Source organism: Podarcis erhardii (genome assembly GCF_964252035.2).
Source record: "Podarcis erhardii genome assembly, chromosome: 6".
In the NCBI taxonomy this organism is placed as follows: Eukaryota; Metazoa; Chordata; class Lepidosauria; order Squamata; family Lacertidae; genus Podarcis; species Podarcis erhardii.
This window is the reverse complement of record NC_138510.1, coordinates 89,812,609-89,832,610: the sequence shown is the minus strand read 5'-3', so window position 1 is coordinate 89,832,610 and position 20,002 is coordinate 89,812,609. Positions and strand designations below refer to the sequence as shown.

At 40.4% G+C, this 20,002-nt stretch overlaps 2 protein-coding genes across 3 annotated transcripts in view; one reads left to right on the top strand and one right to left on the bottom strand.

The window, feature by feature from the left end:
* The window catches only part of NOS1AP (nitric oxide synthase 1 adaptor protein), a 226,750-nt gene that overhangs the window by 80,348 nt on the left and 126,400 nt on the right, over window positions 1-20,002 (top strand). The gene's annotated exons all lie outside the window — the stretch shown is intronic.
* EDEM3 (ER degradation enhancing alpha-mannosidase like protein 3) overlaps window positions 5,530-20,002 on the bottom strand; it is a 37,495-nt gene continuing 23,022 nt past the window's right edge. The window contains exons 13-21 of one of the 2 annotated variants that reach the window (XM_081865798.1): window positions 18,995-19,119; window positions 17,563-17,728; window positions 17,020-17,174; window positions 16,445-16,598; window positions 14,429-14,623; window positions 12,595-12,760; window positions 11,080-11,265; window positions 9,943-9,990; window positions 5,530-9,160 (exon numbers count right to left, since the gene is read on the bottom strand). In XM_081865798.1, coding sequence (XP_081721924.1) covers window positions 8,769-9,160; window positions 9,943-9,990; window positions 11,080-11,265; window positions 12,595-12,760; window positions 14,429-14,623; window positions 16,445-16,598; window positions 17,020-17,174; window positions 17,563-17,728; window positions 18,995-19,119 — 1,587 coding nt within the window. In that variant the 3' untranslated portion in view covers window positions 5,530-8,768. The remainder of the gene's footprint in view (window positions 9,161-9,942; window positions 9,991-11,079; window positions 11,266-12,594; window positions 12,761-14,428; window positions 14,624-16,444; window positions 16,599-17,019; window positions 17,175-17,562; window positions 17,729-18,994; window positions 19,120-20,002) is intronic. The other variant, XM_081865799.1, reaches the window with a different exon arrangement.

The following is a 20,002-nucleotide window of genomic DNA, read 5'->3' as shown; positions in this document are numbered from 1 at the left end:
AAGCTGAGTTTCTCTTGCTGTATAAGTCTGCCTGACCTTCTTGCACACACCTTATGCCTTAAAATCTTAAGCATGGTGCAAAAATCTTCCTTTTCTGTTGCATTTCTTATGTGGAGAAAGGATCCTAAAAGAAGGCATGGCTGGCTGCAACACATGAATACTAGCACTGCACACCAAGAGAAATCCTTGCAGGTACTCTGTTTTATGTGTATAAAAAGAAACACAACCACTAGTATCCCCTCAAACTGCACCCTTAAAAGTATTTTATCTCCACCCGAAGTCTTTTCAGTGCAGCTGTGGCTTCATCCAAATGCTGGACTCTCCATAGACCATTTTCTAGTCTTGTCTACAGAGGCACCTATGTAGATGGTCACAGTTTGAAAAACAAGCACAGAATAGGGAGGGTTTTGCTGTATCAAGGTAATTCTTCCACTTTAAAGCTTTAGGTAAGCAGTTCTTAGTCTGGTCTGCCATCTTCTGGCAGTTTTCTGTAACTCTTCACACAATAAAGGCAAGTGCCAGAAGAGATTTGTTCATCTGGGGAATCCCTCTATATCTTAAGAACTAAAATACATGTGATAGCAACACTACCATGTCCTCCTTTGACAGGCAGCAGGTGCTGGTTTTTATATGATTTATAGCGCAGCATATCTTGGATTCAAATCTTCACAGGCAACTCAACTTATTTGTTCAATAGCATTTTCTAATTAATTTATTTTTTGCCATCACCTACACAAGGCATAGGCAAACTCTGGACTACAGTTCCCACCATCCCTGACCACTGGTCCTGTTAGCTAGGGATCATGGGAATTGTAGTCCCAAACATCTGGAGGGCTGGAGTTTGCCTATGCCTGACCTACACCAGCTCAAAGGAATTTGCCACAGAACATTAAGCATTAATCTTGACTATTGCGCTGTCTTATAAATATGACGGGAAATGCAAAGTACAGTCCAATGCTATTCCCAGAGCGTTGGCTCATCTCTTCTGGAGGAAATATCTCATTAACGTAGTCTCCTTGTTGGAGAATGTTAGCAGTATCAGATTTTGAGGCAGATGCTAAAAGCTCCAGCATGCTTGCTGCAACTTCAGTAATATCCTTTTCTGAAATTGATTTAATTCCTTACAGTGTGCCTATTACTCTTTACAGTTCTGAAGCCTATCGTGTACATTCAAGTGAGCTTATTTCAGGATTGAGGCCCAAATGCTGTTGTTTAATTGTTTGTTTGTTTGATTGATTGATTGATTGATTGACTGAAGGAGCAAAACTGATTTCTTGATCCTAGCTCCCTTTAATCCACATCTTGAGTAATTGAAAGGCACTTAAATTGTTGGATAAAAGCTTGAAATTAGGGCTACAGTAGGCTTCCGTTGTAGGATTAAGGTAAAACTGCTTTGCACCCTTTCCCTAACACAGTCTGCTCAAAACTTTTAAAGGCCAGGAGATTTAAAAGAGAGAAGATATTGCTGAGAGAAACCAGATATTCAGGTACTTGATAAGGCATACCTTCCCCAAAACATCATGCGACCCCATCTATTAATAGCATCTTTGAATCAAGTCACAGGGAGTTGCAGCTATTCAGTGTGTCATGGAGAGCTGATTCCTAAAATAGCAGCTCAGTAATCTTTTATGATTCTCTAATAGGAGGGTACATCACACACATGCTTATGTTTAGGTAGCTCTGTCCAACAAAGCAAGACCAATGCCGAAATTAAATTAGGGGGGAAATAGTATTATCTGTGCTGAGACCATCCTCGCTTCGCTTCTAATGGTTCCTTTTCTGATTATATTTCCCACTTAACCATGTATAGACAGGGGCTTCACACATTTACTGTAGCAGCTAGCTACATAACCAGAAAAGCCATGAGAGGAATGATCCGTTTCCTTTCAAAGCAATTTAAACATTTCAGAACCCAGCATTGGATGTGTCATTTGAATGGGAACAATGGGAGGAACCCACAAGTTGCATCTGAGTCTTTGATTTCCAATACATTTGGAAGAGAGTTGATTTCATCCCAGTGTTGGTGCTAATCAGATACTTAAGAGACTACCTTATTATATCCCTTTTCTATATTTTTGGTGATCACTCATAGCCGAGAAATAAATTAATAATAATAATAATAATAATAATAATAATAATAATAATAATAATAATAATTTATTTGTACCCCGCCCATCTGGCTGGGTCTCCCCAGTCACTCTGGGCGGCTTCCAACAAAGATTAAAAATACTTTAAAATGTCACACATTAAAAACTTCCCTAAACAGAAAGATTGTCTTCCATGAACACAGTCGTAACAGTGAGTCCATAAGTGAGTGTGGAGGCCAATTCTGGATCCACAAGTCCTTCCACAGTGGGGAACATAGGTTTCCTGGCAGGAGTTGATCACGGTGAGGATTTGCCAAACATGCCTTCCTCTTAGCACATTTCTCCCTTTCGTCCTGAGTTCGAGTGTCTTCAAAGCCCAAGACACCTTTGATAAAGGCTGTTCTCCAATTGGAGCGCTCACAGGCCAGTGTTTCCCAGTTGTCGGTGTTTATACTACATTTTTTTAGATTTGCCTTGAGAGAGTCTTTAAACCTCTTTTGTTGACCACCAGCATTACGCTTTCCATTTTTAAGTTCGGAATAGAGTAGTTGCTTTGGAAGACAATCATCAGGCATCCGGACAACATGACCAGTCCAACAAAGTTGATGTTTGTTTTTTAATAATTTTTTATTAAGTTTTACAATTTTATACACATTACAATCTCCAAGAAAAAGAAAAAATACAATTTCCATATTCCCCACCCCCATGACTTCCCTCAGCTTCCTCTTCTGGTTCTTTACGTATTAACTTCTCCTGCTTGCTTTATCATACCTTAATATTAAATTCTTTAGATTAAATATTGTTCTATTCTTATACTTTTTATAAAGTAATTGTTTTCAAATTGCCTCTTACACTTTATTATTTCCCAATTTTTACACCTCAATCTCTATGTTCGTTTTGTTAATGGTGTTTACGCAAACCCTGCTAGTGAGTTCACTTCATTACAGTGTTTTTGTAAGTATAACATAAATGGTTCCCAGTCTTTTAAAAATTCTCTATTGTCTTTGTCTCTTAAGTTTCCCAGTTAGCTTCGCCATTTCCACATAGCCCATCAGTTTTTCCTTGCCGTTCTTCTTTAGTTGGTATCTTGTCTTTCCGTTTTGGGGCCAGTAGTATCCTAGCCACTGTTGTGGCATACATAAATACCGTATTTTTTGCTCTATAGGACGCACCCGACCATAGGACGCATCTTGTTTTAGAGAGGGAGAAGAAAATAATTCTCCCCCTCTCTGTGCAGCACCCCTTCAGCGAAGCAGCAGGAGAAACGAAGCCCCTTCCATTTCTCCTCCCGCTTAGCTGAAGGGGTGCTGCTCCTTAGCTGAAGGGGCACCTACCCTTCAGCAAAAGCTACCCAAAGGTACCCAGTGCTCAGCAACCCCTCTCGCTCTCCAGGCTTCAGCAAAAGCAACGTGAAGCCTCCGGAGTGCAGCGGCAGCGCTCCCGCTGCGCTTCGGAGGTTTCGCGTTGCTATCGCTGAAGCCAAGAAGCCTGCATTCGCTCCATAAGACACACACACATTTCCCCTTAATTTTTGGAGGGGAAAATGTGCGTCTTATAGAGCGAAAAATATACGGTAGTTTCTTCTGTTGCTTTGGCAAGTCTTGACCTATAATGCCTAGCAAAAAAGGCTTCTGGACTTTTAACAAAGGTTATCTTAAACATTCATGTCATTCAACAAAGTTGATGTTGAAGAATCATTGCTTCAACAGTGGGGATCTTTGCTTCTTCCAGGACACTGGCATCAGAGCCAGGCTTTTAGTGTGGCTGCCCATTCTGTGCAATAGCATTTCAGTTGAGACGCAACAAGTCCCTACTAATATGCACTCTCTGGAAACAACGGAAGAGATTTTTGTTCCAATAACCTTCCCCACCTGGATTAACAGGTTTCTGTCATGAGTGACTGCTTGGCATTGTTTCTGAATTCATTTGTTGCTTTTGCGTTGCTTCTTTTCAGCTGCTTTTGTGGTTTGAGTGTTGCCTTGAAAGATGGGTGGAAGGTGATTTTTTTAGAAATAACAAAAATAACATTATGAACTTCGGTAGATACTTCCAGGGCAGTTCACATAAATTCAGTGGTACCTCTGGTTGCGAAAGGGATTCGTTCTGGAGCCCTGTTCGCAACCTGAGCAGAATGCAACCCACTTCTGCGCATGACGTAATTTTGAGCGCATGCACGAGCGGCGAAACCCAGAAGTAACCCGTTACGTTACTTCCGGGTCACCGCAGGATGCAACCTGAAAAGATTTAAACCCGAAGCGACTTTAACCCAAGGTATGACTGTACAAAAAAAGAGGGCATCAAACATCTCAGTGTAAATGGACTGCAAAAAGCACTTTAACTGGTACCAAAAAAAGACAGAGACTCTACCAAGAACACCAAGACACGCCATCATCAGTGTAACCGCACATCTTTTGTTATCAACCTCTGGACATACCCCAGAATTGTCCTTAAATAAATGTGCGGCCCAGACCTGACCTTTATGCTTGTTTTGCTGTTCCGGCACATTTGCTGTAGACTGAAACCCATATTATATTCTTATATTAAACAATGCGTACCAGTAAGGTCTTGGCAGCTTACGGAGCTTTGAGAGGTCTTTTAGGGTCTGTTTTTATTTTCTGGGAGGGGGGAGCAACTCCTCTACAAGGCATACGAGAATTTTATAGAGCTGTAAAAAACAACAACCCTCTATATTTCTTCCGTACCTTTCGGATAATGTCACATGGCCTCGAAAGGACACCAATTCCTTCCTCATGCCTGAGATTACACTTATGCTAAATTTTGAAGGGAGCATCTGTTAGATTTGGCATTGGTGTTTATATTTGAAGATAGGGAACATTTGTGCAACTGGGAGAAACTTGTTTGCTTGTCACCCACTTCAATATACAAAGCAAAGTAATAATAAAAGCCCTAGCATCCTGGTTGGAAATCCAAAAAGAAGACATCTCTATCTGCATGGACAGAGCATTCCAAATTAGGTCAAAAACTGCCGGACCCAATAGGTGGCCTGGAGATTGCCTAGTCTTTCGTAACTCACGAATTTTAAAAGATAAAATAATGCAAGCTAATAAGAAGAAAAAACTCAGAATTGAAGAACAAGAAATTATAATCATGCGTGAAATACCAGCTAGGTTGAGGAAGAAAAAAGGAAAACATAAACGCTTAACAGATGCACTCAAAAAGAATAGCATCCCCTTCCACTGGGAATTCTCGGAAGGAATTTCATTCACTTATAAACAGAGCAGGAAGAGGCTGAACTCAGAGGAAGAAGCAAAAAAATTTTGGAGGAGATATCATAAAGCATTAGGAGGGGGAAATGGATGGGACAGGAGAAATACGAGAGAGGAACAAGAGAGTGACAAGGGGGAAACAGAGGAAGATAAAAGATGTTAATGACAGAGTAGAAATAAGGAGGAACTTTTAGACGATATACAAAGCAAAACACTTTGACCAGAATATTTACATATTTTATTAAATCTTTACAATCGGCAATTATAATTAGGTACACAATTTTATATACAAGGATTATATATACACTTTGAGCTCAGACTTCTACATCACAGTACACAGTTGCCCTTAGGAATATTGTACACACTTAAAATTACCAGACAGTAAAACCCAACAACGGTCGTGTTGCAGCACCCCTTATTACGCTTTTCATAAATTACATCATAAGAAAATATATGGCTGTAAATTGGGCTGGTAAAAAGTCTTATAAAATCTGGATGTACGTTTATGCATTCATAGAATGTTTCCTCTGTTGTCCTAACTATAGGGTTTCTCTGGGATCTCTATGAACCTGCTATAAATAACTACGCCGAAAGAAGCACAAGACAGCAGGTTTAGGAAGATCCTGATTAGAAATTAACCCTGTTATTGTGCCAGCTCATTTGATACCCTCTCCTCAAGGAACGCCTCAACCAATTACAGGAATGCTTGTCTAAAAAAGGGCTTCTGTTGTGATATGAAGATATTAACTCATAATTGGTAAGCTCTCTCCAAAAGACAAGTCTCCAAATTCAGCTACTAACATGTAAACCTTTTTTGCTACTGTCCAACAGGCTTATGGCTATGATGATGAACAAAAAATATATAAAAGGGCAACCTATATCTGAGGTAGACTCTACCACCGTTCAGATGCTCCTTTCTAATGGCAAGGGAATCTTTCAATAATCCCTGAATTAATGAGGAAAACTCAAAACGTGTGCAGATATTTCGATGTCAATACATCAACTTAAAAATCCACATTATGGACTATGTACAAATAAGCAACAGGTAGCTCACTTTCTTAATAAATTATCGGTAGGAAGAAATGGAATTTAGCAGCTCCTGTTTTGTCTAAAACACTTGGTGAAGATACAATGACTAAAGATTCAGTTCACCAGAAACACCAGTTAACCAGAAACACCAAATGATCCGTTACTATTGAAGGCCTAATGAAAATAGCAGTTTGATGGGGTAAGTTATAGCCTAGGACAGAGTTAATATTGAGAAGTTTTTTACGAGTGGCACTATTACTCAGACATGCAGAACATCCCACTTGCTTTTTACAGTTCTAACTTAAAATTAAGTGCATTTGGCCCAAAACGCACACATTCTCCTCTAAGCTCTAGGCCTAAGTTACTAAAGGACACTTTAGAGAAGCCTCTATTCAAATTCCCTGAAGGAACAGTCCACATACAAAAAAAAATAATCATTACAAAATTAAAGCCTCCGGTCTAAACATAATTCATCTCTGGGAACTCCACAAAAAAAAATGCTGAAGGCCCCACATCTAACACTCACATGTGCAAATGGGAAAAAAGAATTGAAAAAAGTTAAAGGACACTTTTATTCATTTGTCCACTAAGATTTCGCACCACTGTTTCATCCATAAGAATAAGGTCTTTCCACCTGGCTGATATGTTTTTTAGAAAGATGACTTTGCACCTTTTTGTGCTAGGATCAATCCTCGGGTTCGGACTGGAAATGAACCTAACTGTTATATAGCCAGCTTCTAAGGATTTGTGTTGCACGCGACATTGACGCAATCTGGGACTGGACGGATAAAGGTATACTTGCCCTTTGAACTGCTCAGTTCACTGGGGTACAAAAGCAGAGGGCAGGTTTAGTTCACATACCAGTAGAATCCCAACAGATACAGCTTTACTTTCTCCCTATATGTATGTCTAAGTCAACGGTTAATAATTCACTTCTATGGGGAATGTAAAGTGCTGTCTTAAGAAAAAGTTCGTGCGCTCCAAAAACGCCCATCACCGAATGAATTTCAGTGAGAGCACTGGGGTACAAGCCCTCCTCTCCCCACATACATCCCAGCACCCTAACAGGGATTCTGCTAGTTCTCAATTAAAACAAAAACACATTTATACATAAAGTGGCAGAATAGGGCACAGCACATACTGTGCCGTGTCAAATCAGTTTCCTACAGCCAAAAAACCTGAGAACAATAAAGACAAACGTCATCAAGACTGGATATAAATAAGCAACGTCTGGCAGTCTTGCGTAGATGCAACTGTATTGTTTTTCTTTGTCTTTTAGCTACACGTGGGTTTGTAAAAAAAAGAAGCTCACTTTAAGACATTTGTGAAACATGATTGCTGTCAAACACACTAGGATTTCTACAACTTTAAAAAAAAAAAAAAATCTACACATGATACCAGTCTTCCACTGACTTCATACTTTTCTATGGACATACTGGCCTTTTTTGTGCACAGAAATTTAAGCTGTATACAGGAATAGAGAGATGTTACTGATGTAAGGCTGATTTAAAGTTGCAAAAAAATAAAATGAAATAAATTCTATCCCAGCACTATCTGATTTGGTACCTTTCCCAGGAAATCGGCAAGGAAGCAAGTTTGGCTTATTTTAGCTCACGATTCACTGTACAAGGTTCAAATTCAAAGCAATGGGAGTGTAGAGAAGAGGCCATGCCCCATTACTCAGATTCAAGTTTCAGAATTAACTGCGGTTTTATTTTTTATTTTTTGCTAATCAAGCACATAGTCTGTAAATCAAAGGCAATCTTGACTTGAACTAGGAACTTAAAAAAAAAAAATCCAAGTTATCTTGGTCGCTCTTCAAAATAATAAATGGAAGATGTGATAAAGGAGGTACAGCACACTCGCTATTTTAAGTGGCACAGGACATGTCAGAGCTGCCTGCTATTCTGCCCTCACTATAAAGGCCACCACAGCCTGTAGTACCTTCCGCCCTGTCTCCATAAAAAGGCTTCTGAGATACGGTATAGACCCTTGGAAAAGCATCATCGCCAACAGCCAGCCTGTAGCCATCATGTGCCGTGCCCCAACTAGCCATCCAGACTCGGTGGTGCATTGAAATCCCCGTTTCATTCATTCTCTGCTTCCTAAGGCTTAGACAAAGCTCACTTACAGCAACGTGGAACGCAGGAGGGATCCAAATCATTCCCTGAATGAACCTCCTGTGCTACAGCACCATGCAAAGGAACCCTGCAAATGGGTCAATTGCACATTCCCATTTTCCATAAAACAGGGGGAAGAAAAACAATACAAATTTTAACACATGCTGCCTTTTGCCAATGGAACCTGGCTGCTCGTCACAATACTGAACAATTCTCTTTCTTTTTTTTAATTTTCAGATGCTAGGGTCTTTACTATCCTCCATAAAGTTCACCACTTTGTAGTCCCACAAGCACTTTATTAGAAGTTATAGTTCATCTTTTTCCATCATTTCAAAAGCTTCTATGTCTTCATTCCAATCAGCTAATATTGATTCCATAGACTGTCCTTTATTATTATCCCAGCTATCAGTGGGATTGGAGTCAGTTTCAATCTTTGATTGTTCCTCGGGGTGATTTTCCAAGTCTGATGCTTGACTACTGGTTTCCTGGAGTTTATTAGTTTCCTGGAGTTTAGGGATACAGGATTCCTGGTCCATAAGGGAAACACTATTGCTGCCCAACTCTGCCGGTGACTCCAACCCACCTTCTCCTTCTGGGTCTTGATTGACCAAGTTCAAATCTGCTGAAATCTCTTCTGACCTCTGGTTATGAGAATCATTATCAGATGACTTCTGATCCATGCTTTCCATTTCCAAATCTTAAGAGGGGGAAGGAACACAATGATTTTTTAAAAAACAACTGTAGTTTGTGGCTCTTGAGTACAGTCGTACCTTGGAAGCCGAGCGGAGTCCATTCCGGAAGTCCGTTCGACTTCCAAAATGTTCAGAAACCAAAGCGCGGCTTCTAATTGGCTGCAGGAAGTTCCTGAAGACAATCAGAATATGCGGAAGTCCCATCGGACGTTTGGCTTCCAAAAATAGTTCGCTAACTGGAACAGTCACTTCCAGGTTTGCGACGTTCAGGAGCCAAAATGTTCCGGAACTAAGCTGCTCCAATTCCAAGGTACAGCTGTATTTGTTTTCAAGTTTTTATCAAATAAACACAGCTATTAATAATGTCATAATTAACCCTCTTATTAACACATGTTTAGTGTATAAGAGTTTGAGGCTGATAGTTATTTTTGGAACAATTCCGAAGAAATTTTCTGCAAAGAAAATATATGCATGGTTTCCAAAGTCTCTAAAAATCAATTACTATAATCTGCCCAAAGGACCCTTTCAGTCTGAACCAACCAATGGCTGATCTTTCAAGTGGTTTATCTGCCCCAAATCTCCTAGGTATTATTAGTGTCCATATGTCACCTATGGGACCAACATGTGAACATCACCTCAATGACTTGAAACATACACTACTCATGAATCAAGGATTAGGCAATTCTGGTTCGTTTGGCATCACAATTCAGCATTGTCAAAGCGAACATCCCAAAGGAGAAATGCTTTCAGAATTTTGGGCAAAAACATACAGATGTTTGATACTTACTGCTATCAATAATGTAGTTTGGAATCATTTTATCTTTAAATATAGTTGCTGACAATCCAAGGGTAGCACAGGAAGAAGGGAAAAAGCACATATGCATTTTAAATTCAGAATTTCCTAACTTACAATGGCAATTCATTCATTAACATAGCTGCTGCTTTAAAAAGTGGTTTGAAGGGACCGCACAGCAACACAAGAATACTGTTGACATGCCCTCCCTGCGTACATAGGCATCCTCGCTTTTGACTTTCAGACATCTTTGGAAGATTATTTTTATGCTATGGGGTCTACGACATCCTTTAAAATGTCCCCTGAGCAGCCAATCATTTTAATTATTGCTTTGTATTGCTTTTAAATGTCTTTATGTTGTTGTACACCGACCCGCTGTTTTGTGAGAGGGCAGTTTCTAAATGCTTTTATAAATAAAATGTGATACAGCGGTCAGAAAGTTGCCACCTGAAGAGAAATATTCTAGGAACATAAAAGGCAGGAGAAATCCAGGGAGCTTTAAGGAGAACGCTAAGTTGGCCCTAATCGAGAAGAACATACTTGCATCTTGAAATAGATATGACAGGCCTGCAAGCCATCTTAAGTCAGCCTTTTAAATTACGTTCCTGCTAAAACACCCCAATGGGAATCAACAGGACTTCAAGGTGGGATAGTGCTCAAACTGAGATTCATCATGCCCAAGGCAAATCCACTGATTTATATGTTTAACTACTGTAGCCATAAAACGTTCTACCAATTACCTGGAAACCTGGAAAATTAGGCTGACAAGTGTGTAATTTCTTGGATTTTTACTTAATTTGGTGTTCTATTGGCTACCTCCTCAGTCCTTTGGGAAGACTGACCTTAGTGCTGTTATGCCAGGCATAGGCAAACTCAGCCCTCCAGATGTTTGGGGACTACAACTCCCATCATCCCTTACAGGACCAGGGGTCAGGGATGATGGGAACTGTAGTCCCAAAACATCTGGAGGGCCGAGTTTGCCTATGCCTGTGTTATGTGTTTGCTGGTCTTCCTGAGACTCGCATTCATCCTGTTATTTTGGACTCTCTCCTCTTTCTATATTTTGAAATTTGGACTGAATTAACTGAGCCGGGGCCACCTTTCACACGCTAACATGGTTTTCACTCTTACCTCGGTCTTTTGCTTTGTCAGAAAGCAGCACTTCTACAACTTCATATTCCTGGATGGCATCAAGGATAATACTGCCTTCCTTGTTGAACAGAAACAGCATTGGCACAGTGATGTCGTCTGTATTCTTGCCATCGCCTGCCATCTGGAAGAGCGGGGCTGTGTCGCTGCTGCTTCCTTCATTGTCATCTAGGTGGAACGAACAGGGTTTCCATTAATATTAACTTTCACCCACTGAATTCTCAGTGCAACTTGAAAGTTACTTGGACCTTCAATCAGTATAAAACCTGGTTAGCAGAATTCGGACCAATACAACCAGATTCGCTTATACAGTGGTACCTCGGGTTACATACGCTTCAGGTTACAGAATCCGCTAACCCGGAAATATTACCTCAGGTTAAGAACTTTGCTTCAGGATGAGAACAGAAATCGTGCTCTGGGGCCGCGGCAGCAACAGGAGGCCCCATTAGCTAAAGCGGTGCTTCAGGTTAAGAACAGTTTCAGGTTAAGAACGAACCTCTGGAACGAATTAAGTAAGTAACCAAAGGTACCACTGTAAAGGTAAAGGTACCCCTGACCATTAAGTCCAGTCATGGACGACTCAGGGGTTGCAGCTCTCATCTCGCTCTATAGGCCGAGGGAGCCAGCGTTTGTCCGCAGACAGCTTCTGGGTCATGTGGCCAGCATGACTAAGCCGCTTCTGGTGAACCAGAGCAGCGAACGGAAACATTGTTTACCTTCCCGCTGGAGCGGTACCTATTTATCTACTTGCACTTTGACATGCTTTAGAACTGCTAGGTGGGCAGGAGCTGGGACCGAACAACGGGAGCTCACCCCGTCACGGGGATTTGAACCGCCAATCGGCAAGCCCTAGGCTCAGTGGTTTACAGTGCCACCCGCGTCACTTATAATACATACCAATTTTAAATAAACTTCTAGCTGCCTCTTTGTCTACAGGTGCTGGTCCTTATCTTTAAAAATCCTAAATGGCTTGAAACCTGAATACCTGAAGGCATGCCTCTTCTCAAACAACCCACTGTGAGCTCCTCAGGAAAGGTGGGATATGAATGTAATACAGGCAACCAGACCATCTTGAGGTCTTCGACAGCCCTTAACCAACCACCTACTCTATCAGAAATTCATTATTCAACCACAAGGGCTTTTTCACCCATGAGGCATCCTGGTTTTTGGAATAAACTCAGTATGAGGCACCCATACTGTGATCCTTTAAATGCCAAAGTATTTTTTAAAATTTTATTTAATGAGACAATTTGCATTGCCCAAGCCTTAACCTGGGTAATAGTTTGCATTACTTCATGCCGTACACTGAATTAGGAGGAGGGTAGTATATAAAGGTTTAAAAGGTTTTAAATAAATAAATACTATAGATAGGCTGGGGTACACATCGAAATTATTCACATTAAAATTATTAAAGTGCACGAGTCACACCTGCCTTAACATTTCAAGTGTGTCACTGTTAACTAAAAAATCTTTATATAAGTTTTCTGTTTCACTTACCAATAACAATGCCACCTATAGCCCCAGCTTTTTGGATGTTCCGTGCCTTTTCAGCAAACATGCACTGCCCTCTTTGCATCAAAGCAATTTTATCCTTCAGCGCTTCAGGGTTGGTGATCTCAGAGCATCCATTATATGGTTTACTGACTGCAACAAATCCTCTTGCCTGTTGAAGAGATGAGAGGCTTTAGTATACGGTATTCAAGCATGTAAACATTTGCATTTTTCGCACTAAAATATATGAAGAGCATAATAGGAAATACAACCCTCATCATCAGGGCCAGATTTAGGTTTGATGAGGCCCTAAGCAGTAGGTAATGGGGCCCTTTATATGCCCAGCTATCCTTTGTCAACAACAAATTGTCACTGTTTTTTCTGTTGAATATATGCTATATGGTAATTTATGGACCTAATAGGCATCTAAAGCCATTTGCACATGCAGAATGTAGGCACCCTATATATAGAAATAAGCAAACCAGTGATATTTTAGGGAGCAGGCTAGCAGGCGGGGCCCATTACTTACATCACAGGAGCCTACACAACACAAAACACTGTTGCTGTATGTAGGTTTTGTTTTATTTGTTTTTTATCTTATATTTTGGAATTGTACATCCACGGTTTTTTTCTTTAAATTTTTTTGGGGCCCCCAAGAGAGTGGGGCCCTAAGCTATAGCTTGTTTAGCTTATATGTAAATCCAGCACTGATCATCATCCAACACAGGGTTGGTGCTCTTAAACCCAGTGAAATCTAACAGCTTCGCCACACTGCACTGGATTGTGCCCAATAACTGCAGTGAAGGCAGTTATTGCAGAATTCATTCACAGAATCATAAAGTTGGAAGGGACCCCAAGGGTCTTCTGGTCCAACCCCCTACGATGCAGGACTCTATTGCCCAACGTGGGGCTCAAACCCACAAGCCTGAGATTAAGAGCCTCGTGCTCTACAGACTGAGCTATCCCAGTAGGATGATTCATTGCATGCTAAATCAGAATAGTGGCATTTGAAGCTACTGCACTTTATAAAAATGTGTTCCCTGCAACAAATCATGTGTCAGCTGATGCGCAGGACGTTCAACCACGCTTTCCAGCCAGATCCAGACGCATTTCTATCTGCCCCACACCTGACATCACATAAGCTGTCAGGTATGGGATGGGTGGGCGTGGTTTGGGGCAAATGGCCTGGTGGGCAAAGTGGGGAGCCTCAATTGGCTTCATACATAAAACCATCTTGCCCAGCGCCTATTCAGACTGTTCCCCTCCACTCCATTTCCTAACTCATTCGAGTTAGCCATCTGCTTTTGGCCTTAGTTATTCAGTGTTGCTTTGTTTTCTTGACTTAGGGGGCTTCTAGAACAACTCCTCTTCTTGTTATTTTTTAGACTTAACACATAGAATAAGAGAACAGGGAGAACATATGTTTAAAGAGACTGGAAAACATTCATGGAATATACAGGAAATAATTGTGTACAGCTGAAAACGCTGGCAGCATTAAGATAAATTCAACAAGTTTTGATGGATGCAATAATGGAATACTGAATGGTATAGTTTTTTGTAAAATATGCAGGGATTTATGTATGGAAAGTAAACCATGGAAAGAGAAGAAGGGAAGTCATTGATATCTTAAGGATGTATAAATGAGTATTTTAAATTGTAAAACAGAAAACTTAATAAAATTATATATAGTACTATAGTACTATAGTATTATATATAGTACTACAGTACTCTTGTTTTAGATAAATTAAAGTTCTGTATGTTAACAATTTCCCATAACTTCCGTATAAACTATACAAGTGGTTGCTGTTTTTAATCACAAGGCTGTAAAGACAGAACGCACCCCTGATTTGTGTTTGGAGAGATCCATTCCAAACTGCGCAGGCCCAGCTGTCAAAACCACTCTGCCAAAGAACGGGTGGGAAACAATTTGAACGGCACGAGGAGGTAGCTGCTGCTCTTTTTGTTGTTGACTGGACAGCTCAATCATTTCTTGCATGAACCGTAGACCATCCTCCGCATCGAGTGAGCTTGCTGCCTAATGAAAAAGTAAGCAATATCTAGCATTTTTTCATTCTAACCCTGCAGACGAAACATGCAACAGTATTTTCTGAGGAAACTTGCTAATTAGTTTGTTCTGAACTTCTAGACATCCAGCGTTAGCCAAAATATTTTAGAATTAGTTTTTGGTGTTTTTTTTTTAAAAAGTAAATAAACAGTTATTTGTATTTGACAACACTTCCAGGGGTATTTTCAGTATAAAATTCCACGTGCATACTAAAAATATAAAAACACAGGCAAAAGAACCATTACACTGCCAGCAGCAAGACACAATATTCCTCAGTAAAACAAACAGTTCAGAGAACTCAAGATGCCCTCTGGAATAAAGCAGCCCTACTCAGTGCCAGAAAGTCCTCAGCACAGGTGAGGAGAAAGGCTAACCTGGAAAGTTCTAGAGCCTCAGTGTCACCACTGAAAAGGCCCTGTCATGGTAATGACCTCAAAATTTGAAACACATTCAATTCAACCTCGCAGCTTACCACTAACAAATATTTTGAAAAACCTGTCTCCCACTAAACATTCAGACATGACTGAATGGACTACCAGACAGTATAACTGTGTTACTTAGTTTGTGTAACATCAGGAAAAGGGACTTGTTGTTCAACAGCTTCACAGAACTTAGGGCACTTATTTCAAGAATACTTTCTTGTGTGCCTAAATTTAAGAGTGTCAAATATCTGTAGTATTTGTAGAATTTGTACTGTTAAAACAGAAAGGGGTCAAACCATCGTAAGAGGTGTTGAAATTTTGTGAGGTTGGATAGTTACAGTGGTCTTGGGGGTGGAGTGCACATTTTTATTTATTATTATTACTTTGTCAAAATACAAAATAAAAATAAATAAAAATAAATGATGTTAGTGTATAAGGATTAGTAAACAAACTCAATGACTTACCCTTATAGGTCAGTCCAATTGAACTACAGTAGACCCTCCGGATACGAATTAAATTCGTTCTGGGGGTCCGTCCGCAACCCAAAAAGTCTGTAGGCAGAGGCGCCGCTTCTGAACACGCACACGGTGTGATTGCTTCTGTGCATGCAGTGAAACCCGGAAGTATACACTTCCGGGTTTGCCGCATTCGTAACCTGAAAGTTGCGTATCCAGAGCGGTACGTAACTAGAGGGTTCGCTGTATAACCTTATTAAGTTTTTTTTTGTCTGCCATTAGTTCAGATGAGCTATTGGCATCCAAACTGGCAGGGTCTGAAGCAAAATGAATTTATTATAAATTAAAAATGATTATAATTAAAATTGTAATTCTAAATAAATCATTATTTTATATGCAGGTACAGTGGTGCCCCGCAAGACGAACGCCTCGCAAGACGGAAAACCCGCTAGACGAAAGGGTTTTCCGTTTTGGAGGCGCTTCGCAAAACGAATTTCCCTATGGGCTTGCTTCGCAAGACGAAAATGTCTTGCGAGTTCCTGCGGGGTTTTTTCCCTCCCCCCCCCCCTTTTCCTAAGCCCTAAGCCGCTTATCAGCTGATCCGCTAAAAACCGCTAAACCGCTAATAGCACTAATCCGCTAAGCCGTCAATGGGCTTGCTTCGCAAGACGAAAAAACTGCTATACGAAGAGCCTCACGGAACGGATTAATTTCGTCTTGTGAGGCACCACTGTAGTTTGTTCATAATGGAAAGTCTTAATTTATTCCAATGTATTATATCCATATTTATACCTCTCCGACCTTACTATAATTAAACTGAAACTTGTTCCAAATAAAATAAAATAAAATGCCTGCATGTGAAGTTCCTACTGAGGACAACTACACTGAGGTGTTATGACAGGGCAAGATCTTACTTGAATAGCATGTTGCACCAGCTGAACTCTTCCATCTTTGAGGTGTATCAAGCTGACTCCCATCTTCTTTAGGATCTCTAAATGCTCAGGATTACTGGCCATGAAATCCCTGGCTCTCAGAGGGGGTTTTGGTCCGGTGCCCAAACTCTCTTCCCTGCAAGAGAAAGCATGCCATCTACATTTTAAGAACTGAATTGATGGTACCTGAATAATATACATGAGGTGCGTAAGACTAAAACATGCTATGCGTAGCCGTCAGAGGCCACTGAACGGATAATAAAATGCATGAAAAGGCTTCTGGAAGTTGGCAGGCTGAAACACAAGCCTTGCTTTCTCTTATTGCACACAGATGTTTTTGACTACAACTCCCATCATCCATTACAAATAGACAAGCTGCAATCAGGCTGGGAAATTCTGATACAAGAACCTTAGGCATATTCCATTGCATGGAGTCATCCAAACCAAACTGTATCAAATGATTTCATCGTTATGTGTTAGTCAATGCATAAAAGTATATCAGCTCGATATAAGCAGCTGTAGCGCCTAGTTATGAAAGGTATAAACAATGATCTTACGCTCTGGAAACACCCCTAGGACAACTCTTGTCCACCACATTTTTCAGAGGTTCCCTGATGCTCTGAGCATACATTGGGTCATTTGGAAAGAGGATCTGAGTGTTGGGGCATGTCCAGTCAAAGTTGCTATCATCCAATTCTGTGTATTCTGTAGTCTGCAAAGGGGAAAAGAGGGAGAATTTAAGCGTTGTTTTCTCTTTCTTTCTTTAATCATGCGCAGTCACAATATCCAAATGTGTTTGCAACGAAAGCACAATTACAAACCTTCCAACCACAAAAAGGAATATGCAGAGTTAAAATGTCAATCAATATATTGTTACAACTGTACAATTCTATGATTCTATGTAAGGAATCAAGTTACAAAAGACCAAATTTTCATTTAGAAACTCATTACCTAATTTACGTTTGCATAAACAGCAAAGAATGGCACAGTTTGTGCAACAACGGAAGAATAATCTAAAAATATTCTAAGAGTTACTTTTACTGAGGAAGATAAAAGCTAGTCTGCAATAAATCAATTCAAAAATATGAAGCAACACTCACAATGTTTTTCCTAGGGGCCGTTTGGTTTGCAGTAGATAGCCAGAGAGGTAGCAAATGAGCTTCTGTGGTAAAGATATAGTCTTCTATATCGAAAGTCAGGTCTTCCTTATCAGCAAAGAGCAGGTATAAATATTTAAACATTTCAGCCAGGAAGAAAGAATCCATCCTAGAAAGAGGAAATAAATAAACTAAGTATCATTTTTCCTTCTTGATACACAGTCGTACCTTGGAAGTCAAACGGAATCCGTTCCGGAAGTCCGTTCAACTTCCAAAGCATTTGGAAACCAAAGTGTGGCTTCTGATTGGCAGCAGGAAGCTCCTGCAGCCAATCGGAAGCCCCATCGGACGTTCGGCTTCCAAAAACAGTTCGCAAACTGGAACACTCCCGGGTTTGCGGCAATCGGGAGGCAAAACGTTCCAGAACTAAGCTGTTCGAAAACCAAGGTACGACTGTATCACTAACAACAAAATGAAAAGCAAGATATACTTTTGAGTAAAGTCAAAATGACAACTAATGGGAAGAACTTTGCTAAGTTTTTCCAAAGAATGCATACATGGCTAAAGACTAAATAGCAAGAATTTCACGTAAAGGATCGCTTAGTCTCGCATGATCCTGCCCACCCACTTGGGTCACTGATAGAAATCCTGCTCTGCGCCAGCATCTTAAGGGCCTTCTCAGATGCTGCACCTAGAGGCAGAACTTCTTCCCCCAAGGGCCTAATCTGACTGCCTCCTTATTGACATTTCACAGCAACTCAGTCCAAACAGTCCAGTTTGGATGTGCCTTCAAATATTTGTATGCTGTTTTGATGTTGTCACCTTATTTTCTGCTTCTGACGAGGGCTTGGACCCCAAAAAAGTGCCTTTTCACTAGCAGACAGCTATTTCTGTTCATAGAAGGGCTGTTTCTGCTGTGAGAAAAGTGACCCCAACTTCTTCTGCTTGTACGAGCTTGAAGACCTTTCAATTTTGCCCAATTATGCCACAACAGGAGTGGGAAACCTTTTCTGGCTAGTGGTTCAGATCCTAACTTCCTTGACAGCAATTCTTTCAGGTGGGTGGGATCACCTGACATTATTATGAGGCAGGAAGTTCCCCATGCCTGCAATTCATCTTCCGTTAGGGTTGCACAAGTTTACAGAACGGCACTATTCTCCCACCTGTGGTTGTTTGGATCTAAGCCCTTGTTTTCATGCTATTTAAATGTCTATTGTTAAATACATTAACAAGTTAAATACTTAAGTTAGGTGCCTTGAGGAGGATAATATATATATATATATAGCTTAATAAAATAAAAATCATGAAACACTTGTTAACTTTTACTAAAGTATTAAACCAGTGAGGATTTAATGTACAAAGAAATCCTACCAGCATGAATGCACGGTTGCAAGATTAAATTAGCAAAACCTAGCAACGCTTTTCAGCTAATTACCTGTCTTCGTGGCTTCCAGTACGAACATCCTTCATAGCAGCAAATCCACAAGGTACACGAGCGTATTTATTTAAGTTTTCAATTAGTGTTTTTCCTACTTCTAGGTAGTAAGGATCTCCAGTAGCCTGTTTTTAAAGGAAGATTTTTTGCACTTACTCCTAGAGATACGCTATACACATGTTACATTCTTATCTGTTATTATACATTGATATTTGACTTCTGCACACATTTTAAAGCCTTGGATTTAAAGTCAAACTGCACTGCTAAATACATCCTAGCCTGGACGGAAGAATATTCTCAGAGGGAGAACAGAGCTGAGAAACTGTTTGCAGTCAGCAATTCAAGAGGCTTCCCAGCCTCAATAGAAAGCTCCTTTATCTTGCGCCACAAGTTAGAAAGTCTCAAGTTCATCGTATTGTTAAAAATACTTGCCCTACATAAGTATTGTTCTTGAGCATGCATAAGAAGGTGTCAACCCTCTGAGACCGGAAGTACAGCCAACCCGCACCACAAACAGGGACAAATCAGGAGCCCAGGGAGGAAGTATAGATGGAAATTACCACTCTCTGCTGCTTGGCCTAAGCTTCTGATAATAATCCTACTTATATTACCTTTCAGTTTGGAAGCTGCACTTAGCTATCCCAGTTCATAATCATCAATAGGCCTCCTTTTTCAAAGCCCTCTAAGGTTAGAGGCTGTGTGAAGTAGTACCTGCTGGCATAATTTCAGAGCAAGTGAAAGAGAAAAATCTCTTCCCACTATTCATGATTTTGAAATACTTTCATATACCCACCCCCAAGCCCCAATTCATTCATTCATTCATTCTAAGCGAACAAACCTAATTCTCTTTAGTCTTTCTTTATGGGGAAGTCGCTGCATATTCTTAACCACTACAGATTCCTCTTTCTGTACCTTATCTGTGCCTGTAATATTCTTCTTGCGATAAAGCAGCCATTCAGTGCAAAGTATTTTAGTGCAACTGCATCACAGTGCCATAAAAAGGTGTTA